Below are 13645 nucleotides of genomic sequence, written 5' to 3' on the forward strand. Positions count from 1 at the left end.
AAAGCTGCAATACTGCAGTTGGAGCCCTCTGCTCATGACCTGAGTTTGATCCCAGCGGAAGCTGGTTCAGGTAGCCGGTTCCAGGTTGACTTAGCCTTCCAACCTTCCGAGGTCGGTAAAATGAGTACCCAGCTTGCTGGGGGGAAAGTGTAGATGACTGGGGAAGGCAATGGCAAACCACCTCATAAAAAGTCTGCCATGAAAACGTAAAAGCAATGTCACCCCAGAGTCGAAAATGACTGGTGCTTGCACAAGGGACTACCTTTAAGGGAGTTAGAGGAGGTGGCAGCCAGGTTCTATCAGCAACGGTATAGATGGCAGAAGGATGAACCTGCTTCCTGACCTCTTCCTTGACTTTGGGTCCAATCCCCATGCCTGATTTTGTGGTGTAAATGGTTATGAGGTATCTGGATTTTTGTACCCCAGATCATGTCTACCAATCTCTGTCTTAAATTGTGGCCATTTGCTTCTGGCTTGCAGTATGAAGAAAAAGCAACAATAATAATTGGACTGTGGCAGTATAATCAGAAATCAAAGAAGAAATCAAATATGGTAAGGGAAACCAGACTTACCTCACTAGTTTGAGGGATGGTAAGCTTTGGCAGTTTATTCTTCGAGCCTGGTCCAGTAGACTTTCCTTCCATCAGTGATCCAAAGGGCTGGTTTCCATACACACCTTCAATTTCTACAGGTGGCTTCAGTTCTGGTGAGTCATTGGGAACTTGGTCCTGGCCATCCATTGGCCTAACGTAAGCAGTAGGCTTTTGCTGTGTCATGCTACTCTTACAATGAAGGCCCGGAGGAAAGTTCTGAGTTGAAAGACTGCTGTTTGCAGACAACAAAGAGGTGGAAGGGAGTGGGGATCCTGGACCGTGGCCCAGAAAATCAAGATCTACTGGAGACTTTGAATGGCTGCTTTCTTTGTATGAATGGTCCACCACCGTTGTTTTGGAATGGTTATGCCTTCTTGAGTGTGACGACGATGGTGTTGTGTTGGCTTCCTCAGCTCCTCCAGTTTTATGCTGATCACTGGGGCAGGTGTAGAGGTCATCATACCTGCCTTGCAACTGCTCGTGAGAGGCGCTATGTTTTGTCCTATTCTGCTGGCTACCGGATTGACTTGCCTGGCCACTGCTGGAGTTGTGGCTGCCACGGGACCAGTCAGTCCTGGATTTTCTGCTGCTCTGGTGACCATGCAGCAAACCAGAATTTGACGAGATGGGAGGTGGAGGGGGCATTGATGCTGACGAGTGCCCACTAATCTGATGGGGTGGGATCATCCGGTTTCTTTGTTCCGGGAAGAAGCTCTGTTCATTTTTATCTACTGGGGTTTGTGGCACAGAGGTTTTTGGGATTCCTACAAGGTGACTCTGGTTTGAATGGTTCGTCAGAAAGTCCTTCATCTCGTCATAATTCCCCAGCGTGTTCTGGACACGATTGGCAAGAGCATCACCTTTATTAGTCTAAAACATAAAAAGAAAACCAAAGAACAGTGTCTCAGAATTAAGTCACTGCTAAGTATCACTTCCTAAAACAATATGATGGCAACTGCTGAAGAGTTGCTCAAGGTGGCTTGCTTGTAAGTAAATCTCACAAAGGTCAATAGAACATACTTCTAAGTGAATAGGTATTTCAACTTAATTTTTATTTATAACATGATACACTTAATTTTTTTTTACAAAAAAACATTGGTTTTAAATATAATTTGGGGTCAAAACTGATGAGATGCTGGAAGATCTCTGCAGGGCCCCCAAGTTGTGTTAGGGCCATATGGAAAGAGGAGAGCAGGTCTAAGCCTCTCACCCCTGCAAATTTTCACTAACTGAAACCAACCCTCTTGTCCCCAGGCATTGTGTATGCCCTTTACAGAAAAATGTGGGCAAATGATGAATGTATGCCTATTTTCCTTTAAAGTCTAATAACAGATGACAGCAGATTTCGATTAATGAAGGGGCTAGAATGGGTTCAAATGTTCTACCTGAAATGGCCCTTATCTAACTCAAGGGACTACACAGCTATAATTTTCCTTCAAAGGACACTGGGAAATCTATGATCTACATCTTATTCACTTTGACCCCTTATGAAAGAGAGAGAGAGAGATAAAGGGGGCAAGAGGGAATGTGACACCTTTTACAATCAGCAACCTGAAGCCCCAAGGTCAAATGCAGGGGGGCCCTTGGCAACTGGAGGCCCCAAAACCAAATGCAGGGTGGTTCTTGATTAGTTGACCAGATATATGCCTGGAAGGACTGGTGACTCTGGCAAGAGCATACTTTTCAAAAAGGGGCAGTAAGACCCTGGAGGGAAGGTCCATTCGTGACTACTAACCACAATGGCTACAGGAAACCTCTCTATATAAGGAATACTAGAGCCAGGAAGCAACATCAGAATGCTGGGCTAGATGGACCACTGGTTTGGGTTCTTCTTGTGTGTCTCTCTCTCTCTCACACACACGCACACACATCCCTCTTTAAACTGGTTGTGGACCAGGAGCTTTATTGAGCAGTACAGAGTAGAATAAAACCCAAATGTATTTTTGTTTTTACTGCTATGGACTATTATAATGTGGTTGCCTTGCTAGGTCCTTCAGCCTCAGGCCAACTTGTTTATTAGACAAAGTTAACTTGAGCATTTAGAAGATCGGTTTTTTAAATCAAAGAAACATATAAATACCGTTGTCAACAGTGTTTGGAAGGGCTGCTCTGCTCTGTTTCCTGGAACTGCACAGCATGTGTTTTGCAAATCAATGATTCACAGTTATTTTCTGTAAAGTGTAGAGATTATTAAGCAAATTCTGGCTCATTTTTGGCATTATTATGTTTTCAATTTCAGTGTTTTTCTACTCTATTGCCCAGACTGTATCTGCTTTTCCTTAAATGTGCATTTAAAACATACATACACAAAAGCTTATATGAATAGAACATTTTAAATCTCTGGCTGCATTACCATAAGGAAACTGCTGAGTTGAGTTGCAAGCCTACATTTGAGCACTGGCTGGAAGCAATTCTCTAAAGGTAGGTGAGAATTTATCAGGCTAACCTCATCCTACTTCTAAGACAGATGGGGAAGTAGCTGGGAAAAACTCACAAAAACACAATAAATATAAAAGATTTCAGGTTTTCATGGCTGGTAACATCATTAGGGTTTGTAGAATCTTTCGGGATCAAGTGCCATGTTCTACTGGAGAAAGTTTTCCTTCCAGACGTTTCGTTCTCAGCTGCGGAGAACATCCTCAGTGGCATTGAGCACAGCAGCCAAGAAGGTCTGAGCGCCTGCTCCGGCTGCAACGCCACTGAGGATGTTCTCCGCAGCTGAGAACGAAACGTCTGGAAGGAAAACTTTCTCCAGTAGAACACGGCACTTGATCCCGAAAGATTCTACAAACACAATAAATACATTTTTCAAACTAGGATGGATGCAAGCTTTCTTTCACATTTTAAAAGACCATGAAACTCTGATCCAATCCTGAACAACAGTGATATGAAATAGTAATCCTAATGATCCCATACCAAGACAAGGTTGTAACGCACCTTGAAAAATCAGCCATTGTGTTTGATCTTTCTATGCTAATCAGAGCAAGGAAGCCTTGAGTGGCCTCCATCTTCCCCTTGTGCCAATATATAAGCAGTGACATCTCAATGGAGGGATTAAGGGCACACACCAGGATTCTCTGAGATGGCCTGCACTGCAGATGATTGGGGTAGTGAGAAATAGTACCTTGCAGACAAAGCAAAGTTTCATCTCTCAGCCCAAAAATGTAGAAAGGGGAGGGAAAGTCACCAGGAAGCATCAACTGGGCTATCTATCCCATATTTGTAAAGAGGATGCCTGCACATCATTCCAGGTCCTGAATGAAAAATATGGACGCAAGATGTGAGTCTCACTTTAATCCAAATCCCCACCCCCACCCCTCCCACACACCTTCTGCTTCAGGTATTGAAAATACTGTAATGATCCGTCCAGTATATGTGCCTGACCATAAAACATTTTCCAGAACTAGCACAGACATGTGATGGTCTAGGAAATTGGAAGAGAAGATTAACATTTGGCTAAAAGGAGGTCCAAATGCATCAGCTTGGACTATGGCAGAAGTAATGCATGTGTGTGAGTTGAGGGACCTTATTGCCAAAGTGCATGAGGAAGGAAGCCTGTGTGAGACAGGATGCTGAACCAGAGGGACCACTGCCATGATCTAGCTGGGTTCTTCTTATGTTCTAAGCCTTAGTGTATTGACGGAAAGCAAGGTTGGCACAGGGGAAGAATTGGAGTTTTAGCAACTCTATAGGGTTGTTCAAGGCAAGATACATTCAGATGTGATTTCCCTTTGCCTGCCTTTGTGTAACCTGGACTTCCTTGGTGATATCTTATCCAAATACTGACCAGGACCAACTAGGGTTGCCAAGTCTGTGTTGGAAAATACTTGGAGACTTTGAGGTGTGGATCTGGGAGAGGGTGGGGTTTGGGGGAGGGGAAAGGTCTCAGCAGGGTACAATGCCATAGAGTCCACCCTTCAAATCAGCCATTTTCTCCAGGGGAGCTGATCTCTGCCAACTGGCGATCAGTTGGAAAAGTGGGAGATCTCCAGGTCCCAACTGGAGGATAGCAACTCTAGGACCAATCCTGCTTCGCTTTTGAGATCAGATGATATCAGGCTAGCCTGGGCTATCCACGTCAGGGTCTAAAGAGATCTTTCCTAAATCTACTAAATGTGATCTTGATTCTTTGGACTTTGTTCACAGGAGATACTGTGGAGTCATTCACTAAACACAAAACACATGTTCAGATGGTGACCTGCAGCCCCTCACAAAAAACAAAAACAAAAAACAACTGTGAATGTGGGACATAAGTCCACACCCAGCATTATTAGTTCGGTATTCTGACCTATAAAACGTGCTAGATGACTAAAATGTGATGCTTTTGTTGGCTGAATGCCATGGCTGCAATTGGTTATTAAGAGTCTAATATGCTGTCGTAGTCACAATGTCAGATCAACACTATGAAGGCTTTGTTTCAGATTTTTATGAAGCTCACTGGGTGACTGTGGGCCAGCGAACACTCTCTCACAGGCTAACCTATCTCATGGGCTTACTTTGAAGACAAGATGGAGTAGAGGAGAACCCGGGCTTTTTTTGTAGCAGGAACTCATTTGCATATCAGGCCACACTTCCAAGAGTTTACAAGGCTTTTAGTACAGGACCCACTGTAAGCTCCAGGAGGATTGGATATATCAGGGAGGTGTGGCCTAATATGCAAATGAGTTCCTGCTACAAAAAAAGCCCTGAGGAGAACCATACATGTCACCCTGAGATCTCTGAAGGAAGGATGAGATTAACATTTGATAGATAGAATCAGGGCCTCTGAGGGGGACTGTAGGGTCAAAACATATTCAATCACAGCACTTCCAATGGACCATAATAATTATGGAAAGGGAAGGAGGGCAGAGAAAGACCAACTCCCATTTCTTCTTTTGGTTTCTTTTGAGAGACTGTAACAAAGGAACAGAAGTAAATATTTAGTAAGTTAATCAAGTGTGCATTGCTAAGAATCACACTGTACACAAGAAACACTCCCTCCTCAAAAAAAGAGAAGCTTAAGTTGGTTGTTTTTAGTGGCATAAAAACCCAACTACATTCCATCTGGGCAAAGAATAAACTCTTTGTGCCTGACCCGTCTCCTTCAACCTGAGCCGCACAATGAACTGTTTTGGGCAGCAGCCAAAACGAGTCTCAGTTCAGCCCCCTAAATTTAAAACAAGGAGATTCCATTGTGCTTAAGGGACTGGGAGGAATTACGATGCAAATGCCAAACACTCGTTCACTTGTTCTTCTTTCCATTCCTTCCCACAATATTGCTGAGACAGCACATGTATATAGGGGGCCTGTGAGGTTGCTGCCATCTAGACAATTCTGGTCTAAAGGGTCTAGTTACGCTGTGCACAGTTCACTCCACTGAACTGTCTGCAAAGGAGGGGAAATGGAACATCTAGTTTCCCAGCAAGACTTTTCAGTTTAGGATTGCAGAGAAAGGGACTTTTCTCTTGACCATTTATGGAAGGCAGTCAGTATTGGTGCTTTTATTAATTTATTTCATGATCGTTTATCATGCCCTTCCTCCAAGGAGCTCAGGGCAATATACATGATCCTGAAGTCTCACAACAGCATATTGGTAGGGAAGGCTGAAAGATGATCATGATCTGGTGTTACTGATATGATCCCAGATCTTCCAGGTCCTACTGAACACCACAACGACTCAAGGATGAAACCCCAAAGTACATGTACCAGGTAGATGAAAATGAGTAGCTGTGTTAGTCTGTCTGTCTGCAGCAGTAAAAAGGGTACGAGTTGAGTAATCAGGTCTGAACTTTCATGAGTCAATGCTCACGTCTTCAGATATAGCTAGACCATTAATCCACCTGTCCTATATATTGGAAAATTGAGTGATTTCAGATGCTAAATGACATTAGCAGGCAAATGACAATAGCAGGTGTGAATGGATTGGATCAGGCGCGATATGCAGTGAGGTAGTAGGCATGGAGAAATCAGTGTTGGTAATGAGACAGGAAACCTAGATTTCAATTCAGTCCAGGTAGAAGCATACTTTACCACAAATTTTGTTAGTCTTTAAGATGCTACTGGGCTCTTACTCTTTTCCCATCTATCAGGGACTATGTCACACCAATATGTGATGGAATTTCTACTTAACAAAGCAATCTTAACATTCCACTCTAAACCCACTGAATTCATTGGTCAGAGTGGAGTACCTTTGCATAGGATTGCACTGTAAACATCCTTAGAACTGGGTTGTAGGTTGGTATTTTTTTTTAAAGACTTAGTCTTAGAATTTTGGGTTTTAACTCATCTTGATTGGTTAAGATAACAAATCCAAACAAATATGCCCCAATAATCCTCTAATTCTCCTTCATGGAGATGAAGGTATTAAGTATACATTTCAAAATAACATCTGCTTGATCATCCAGGGTGAGAAAGAATCAAATATGGGCTGTGAGGATTTTATAAACTGAACATTGTTTTTTTCCCCCTTTCTGGCCATTGAAGTGCCACAAAAATGGCTGACAAAGATGTTTGTGGGCAGGTACCAAATGGACTAATTCAAAATATTGTTGGCTAGTAACTTTGAAGGGCCTGTTGGCAAGGCCAATCTGTGTACATCACAAGATAATCCTCAATTCACATAATTAAAAGGCTTGAGCTTTTAAGCAGGTCTTGCATGCCTCCTCTTTGTCCGAAGCAATTCCCTTTTTTTGTTGTTCTAAATTCCTAGGATTGCATTCAGACATTGTAATAAACCCTGGTTTATGCAATGAACTCTGGATAGTCTATCAAATATAAGTAACCATTTCCAGTTTGCGCAGAGAAATATGGTTTGTTGAATGCTTTCTTCAGTTCTCCAACAGGAAGAGCGTTCTCCCTAAACTGCTGTCCCCGAGGTCAGGCAGCTGTAAGGGGGCTGTGCTTCTCAACAGACTCTGTAAATTCAGACATCACAAACTGTGCAAACAAACCAGCTACAAAATTCTAATTTTCATGGGCTATCTGCATCCAGTTATTAGCTAAACAGGATTTGATGAAGCCACTATTTATAACCTACATTTTCTTGTAATTTCTGAATGCAAGGTCTCTCCACCCCACATCTCTTTTACTGAGAAAGAAAACCTCTGTTTTTAGCCTTACTTTCTGAACACAAGTTGAATCTCTGCATTGCCTCCCTCAGGAAATGTACTTTCTGAAGAATTCCAAGACATAAATTACATGTCTGGTTTGTGACTCACTACTTTTACCCCCTCACAGTCATTCAGAGATCTTGTTAATTTGGAAAATGTGTACCTCCCTAGTTTCTGTTGCTCTGTTGCTTAAAAAAAAAATCAAATAACAGATTTCCGCCCCCAGGATAAGTTACTAGCTGGCTATGGTTAGATGTGTCTCCAAAGTCATGAGAGATATAAGGCCTGCATGTGATGGTTTAGCTAAAGCTTGTGTTCCTTCATTCACTTCCTCATACCTTTCAGAAGAAGGGACTTCAGAATATGAGATTATAGGGCCTTGTTTCAGAGTGAGCTAAAAGGTAATGGAAAGAGATTTGCCTTCTAGAAGATCTGTCTGCATTAAGCTGGCCCTTTTATATACCATCTGGTATGTGTTTTTTTTTTTTTTAAACATTTTAGAAGGGCCAGTTGGCTGATTAATGGGGAAGATACAGGTGATTCGAATCAATGTAGCTACAGGTATATTGTTCTCTGAAGAAATCTCAGCTGTTTGCAAAAGATTGCAAAATTACCTGGCTCTTTCTCTGTCTCTTAGTGTCTTTCCATTTTTTTACCTGCCCCCCCCCCCTGTTCATTTTTTGTACATTTTACTAGTCCCTTTTATTAGCCCATATAGTTTATTCTGTATGGTTGCCAAGCTGCAGCCAGTAACTCTCAGGAGTATTTTGGAGGAGAGGACTAGTGTGCTGGCACCACACTAGCATGCTGATGTCACTTCTAGCAGCAAATGAAAGAGATATCATGGGATACTCTAGGATGCACAAAAACTCTATGACAAATGGAATTTCAGTGTTCAGAGATCATATACCTCTGAATACCGTGGGAATACCACAATAGGGGAACAATATTACCTCTGTTTCCTGGCTTGTGAACCTTGTGGTGGATACTGTGGGAAACTGCAATATAGATATGATACTCAAGTATCTTAAATTAGCTCAGAGATCGAGAGCACAACATGCCACACATGCAAAATGCCCCAAGTAGGATCTGTGGCATTTCTAGCTAAAGAGGATCAGAAATAGCAGGACTGGGTAAGCTTCTTTGTGTAAGGTCTTGGAAAACCAGCCAGAGGAGTCAGTAATGCTTCCAGGGGAGAGTGTTCTAGCCAGGGTTAAGGAAGATCAGCTGCTCAATCTTTCCTTTTCCTGTGGCACTACAAGAACTTGTGCCAAGAAGTATGCTGCTGCTGCTGCTTCCATGAAAGAGAGAGGGTTTGATCCATCTGTGGAATGGAACTGCCCTGCCTCCCCCTCCTATGGTAGCCAGCTAATTTCCACAAAATGGTGTTGTTGGAGTAAAGGTGACCCTAAGGAATGACATGGGGGGGGGGGGGAGATCCACAACAGGAAAAGGGAAATTGGTAGAAACTGCCAATATAGCCTGAATCAAATCCAGTGTTTCCAGCCAGGGGTGCTCTGCTTGCCACTGTACTTGAGAAAAGGACTCTTGACTTGTTTTGCCTGGGACTTTTATATTTTGAAAGGGGTTGTGTTTTGTTTTGTTTTGTTTTTTTGAAAAATCATACTGCCTTTGATTGGCTGTGACTAATTGTAAGCCATCTTGGGTCCTGCTTGGCCACAGAAATGTGGGGAAGAAACATTTTAGAATAAACAAATAATGGACTAGCCAGACCAATGGTTTACTGAGTGTAACAGCTTCATGAGTTCACAAATTAGTGTTATGGACATTAAACAAACAAACAAATCTTTTCCCACAGTGCTGTTTTCTGGTGTCTGCACAAGATAATGACATCCCAAATATTTGTTGGGCTCTGCACTGCATTTGCCAAGACCAGGGAAGACTTCAAAGGCCAAGTTGCCATAGATCTGTTCAAAATTGCAGCATCTTCATGGTCTGTCAAAGTTTGTCATTGACTGAACAGAGAAAGGGATGTGTGCAAAGCAAAGCAGCAGAGTTCTTCTGGGAATGCTCTGGTGATAATCAAAGAACCCGTTCAAAGCCAAAACGCTAGCCCAAACTCTCTATGGTATCCCTATGTGGATTCCAGCATTAACCAGGAAAGTGGAGGGCATTCAAGCCTCATTCTTTAGACAAATTCTTGGTATGCCAAAATGTGTGTCCTACTTTGCGCTCTGCTCTGAAGTAGGTCAGTCTTTGGTGGAGACAAAAGCCTGGATTGCAGTGCTTAAATTCGGGTTCAAAATTCACTTTAGAACAGATCCTAACAGCCTTCTTGATTGTATGAAAAGAGACCCATATATTTCATCCTGGACAGCAGTGCTTATGTCCAAACTTAACCAGTTGGGGATAGAGGTTGATGATTTTTTTACTTCTGATGAGTCATATATCTTCAGATGTATTAAACTGAGACTGTGAGAGTTGGAGGAAACGAAACTACGTCCAACAGACCCTTATATTTGCTCCCCAGCTTCCTTAGGTCTTTGCTTTCTGCGACAAAATGCCCCATTATCTATCAGACTTAACCATTCCAAGTCATCACAGGGCATTTATGTTGGCTAGACTAAATGCATTTCCCTCCAAAGTTTTACAAGGGAGATATCATTGAGTCCCTTTAAGTGACAGACTCTGTTCCTGTGGAGCGAATATTCCCGACTCAATTCAGCATATATTGCTTGATTGTTCCTTTTATCATAATCTCCGTAAAGATTTATTTTGTAAGCTTTCTTTCTCCCCAGATTTGTCTATTCTGCCACCCTGTTATTATTTATTGAATGATACTGAGGGAGAGGTTAGCGAGGCTGTGGCAAAATTTTTGGCTGACATCCTTAAATTTAAATCTGACCATGTATGAATGCATCTGTAAACTCGGTTTCATTTTGATTTTATCTCCAATGTTTAAATTTTTATATTCTGTGTATTTTTATTTGCAACTGTTATGCCATTAAAGTTTGGTATGTAAATCAAAGAACCCCAAATGGTCCAAGGCGGATAATCCCTTGATGATGAAAATCACAGGTACAAAACTTCTTTAGAAGAAGACTGCAGATTTATACCCCGCCCTTCTGTCTGAATCAGAGACTAAGAGTGGTTTACAATCTCCTATATCTTCTCCCCCCAGAACAGACACCCTGTGAGGTGGGTGGTGCTGAGAGGGCTCTCACAGCAGCTGCCCTTTCAAGGACAACTCCTGCGATAGCTATGGCTGACCCGAGGCCATTCCAGCAGCTGTAAGTGGAGGAGTGGGGAATCAACAGCAGTTCTCCCAGATAAGAGTCCGTTCACTTACCCATTATACCAAACTGGCTCTCTGGCATATAAACATTAAATGATGTTTATATGAAAAAGTGCTACTCCTGTACAGTTTTTTTGTTTAAAAAAATATTGTTTGCCCCCTCCCCCCCTTCTTCTATATATACTTTATTTTTTTCATTATAATCCTATTTCTATCCCATATGGTGACCCAAAGAGATTTACAACATTCTCCCTGCCTGCTTGTTATCTGCACAGCAAACCTGCGAGGTAGGTTAAGGTGAGAGTGAGTGATTGGCCCAAGATCACCCAGCAAGGCTCCATGTCAGAGTGGAAGGAGATTCAAACCTGGGTCTCTCACATCCTAATTTGGAACTCTAACCACGACACCACTTTCTTAACTAGGAAGTGATTAAGTAAGTATTAGGTGAGAATGATGGCTCAATAGCTCCATACTGGATCAAAAACCACTCTCACTTTTGCAAGCCATTCATGCTGAGTGCTTTAAAATGGTCAGTAAGCATTTGTGAGTGTTCAATGAAATACTTGCAAAATTCATTTATATGTGCATATACACACGCATACAGACCACCACCTCTTGGGCCCTTTTCTGTGGGGGAAGCAGGGCCAGTGCAACCCAGTAGGCCAGGTAGACAGCCACCAAGGGTGCCACCTGGCCTCAGAGGTGGGAGGCGGGTGTCCCACCACTCCTGGTGCTCCTTCCCCACCACCACCACAATTGCCCTTGATGTCTTGCCACCTTCCCTGGCGGTGACAGGGAAGAAGCTGAGCAGGGGTGGTGTGTTGGTGTGGTGGCGGGTGCGCTGTGGCACAGGAGGGCTGGCTCTGAGCACCTCTGAGTGCATGCACCCCCCCACCCCCTAGCTCAGCCTTCCTGGCTCTGTGCTTCAGACCCAGGAAGGCTAAGCGGGGGGGGGGCAGGGCAGTGTGTGCACTCAGAGGCGCTTAGAGTTGGCCCTCCCTTGGTGTGCACCCTGCCGCCACCTCACTCACCCTCATCATCACCCAGGAAGGCAGAGTGGTGGTGGTGGGTGTGCTCGGCTTCTGCGGCAAGGGTGGGCAGCCTCTGAGTGCATGAGCTGCCCCACCACCCCTGCTCAGTCTTCCTGGGTCTGTGCACAGACCCAGGAAGGCAGAGCATGGGCAGCAGGGCGGCTCATGCACTCGAAGCCAGTGCCCCCTTGCCAAAAACCCTGGAGCTAGCACTGGGGAGAAGGAAAGGTGAGATATTAAACAGTTCTAATAAATTAAATATACAAGCAGTGGCCCACCTTCTTTTCCAAGCCAGAAAATATTATTTTGCAGAGGTGAGGGAGTAACATGCAGGTAGGAATGGCTCTGTAAACAGAGGCTAGATTCCAACTGGAGTCTAACTTACCAGTAAATTGCTCTTCTCAGTCTTCTTATGTAAGATTTTCTGATGGAGCCAAGGGAAATTGTAGCTTTACAGCTTGCCAAACTGTACTGGCAGGCTGAGTTTTCTGCTACAATTCCTATCAACTCCAACAATCAAGGAACTTCTGGACTGCTTATGCACCACATACTTGCCAACTACACAAAAACTGGGTATCCTGAACAGGATACATTTCATTTTTACAGTTATTTGTGATGATTGCAGAATCACTAAGAAACAGTGGCAGTGAAGATTCAAGCAGAATCATATACAAATGTAGTTCATAATCATAACACACATGTTTGGTTTGTGTTAAATGTACATTCGAGTCCTCTAACAGTTTTTGAAAGTTGAAAATTTCCCAGCTGTCACTTAGGTCATGTGACTATTCACCTTTCAACCTCTCTAGCACCAATTTCTTTCCCTTCAGTGGTGGTTGCATCTTCCTCTTTCCTGGGTTAGTCACATGGGTGATTCTATCCAGTCAGGGATCAACTCAACAAATAGGATGAAGTCACACAGTTTTGAAGCCAAATCAGTTTTTAGTTACCTTGGTAGCCCTTGTGATTGCTGAAAGGCAGGGTATACATTTTGTAAAATAAATAAATATACTCCACTTTACGAGAGCAAGTGGAGGCAATTTAAATGAATACGTGAACATTTTCCAAAGAAGTTTTGAAACACTGCTAAAAAAGAAGAGTGTTTTATTAACCTTCCAGCCACAACCTCTCTACCCTTCCTTGGCAGTCTTCCTAATTAGGAGAGGTTAAGGAGACTTGACTAAAATTGTGAAAAATTGACAGATATAATACACTTTCAAGAAGGGAAGAAAAAATATATTAGGAAACATGAACCACTGATAATTTCTTACACTGCTGTAATGAATAGAGGGGAAATAAAATATCTTATTATCTTGAATTAACAGGGATGAATTAATGGGAAGTGGATTGTGTGTGGCAATATTTTTAATTTGTGTGTATTTGTGTTTTAGGTGTGCTAATGGGATTTTAATAGGGTTTGTGAGAATAATATTGTTGAATTATTGTTCTTGCTGTTAATGATTATTAATTCACATCTTGACTTTGGATTCTTGCATATAATTTAAAAGATTTTTAAAGAGGGTTGGATCCTACCAGGTATTCTGCAAGTGTAAGAGGGAAGCCCTCCCCTACCCCCCCGGCTATGGTGGGGATCAGGGATTATGAAACCACATGGACAAAAAAACTCAATGAGACAGGCTTACAGTTAAAAAGAGAATGGAACAAAATCATGAAAAA

At 42.7% G+C, this 13645-nt stretch overlaps 1 protein-coding gene across 2 annotated transcripts in view; it reads right to left on the reverse strand.

The window, feature by feature from the left end:
- Window positions 1-13645, reverse strand: part of AFF2 (ALF transcription elongation factor 2) — a 531080-nt gene that overhangs the window by 378355 nt on the left and 139080 nt on the right. For both annotated transcript variants that reach the window (XM_060249320.1, XM_060249319.1), the window contains exon 3: window positions 573-1463. In XM_060249320.1, the coding sequence (XP_060105303.1) occupies window positions 573-1463 (891 nt within the window). The remainder of the gene's footprint in view (window positions 1-572; window positions 1464-13645) is intronic.

Source organism: Heteronotia binoei, chromosome 11, assembly GCF_032191835.1.
Source record: "Heteronotia binoei isolate CCM8104 ecotype False Entrance Well chromosome 11, APGP_CSIRO_Hbin_v1, whole genome shotgun sequence".
Classification (NCBI taxonomy): domain Eukaryota; kingdom Metazoa; phylum Chordata; class Lepidosauria; order Squamata; family Gekkonidae; genus Heteronotia; species Heteronotia binoei.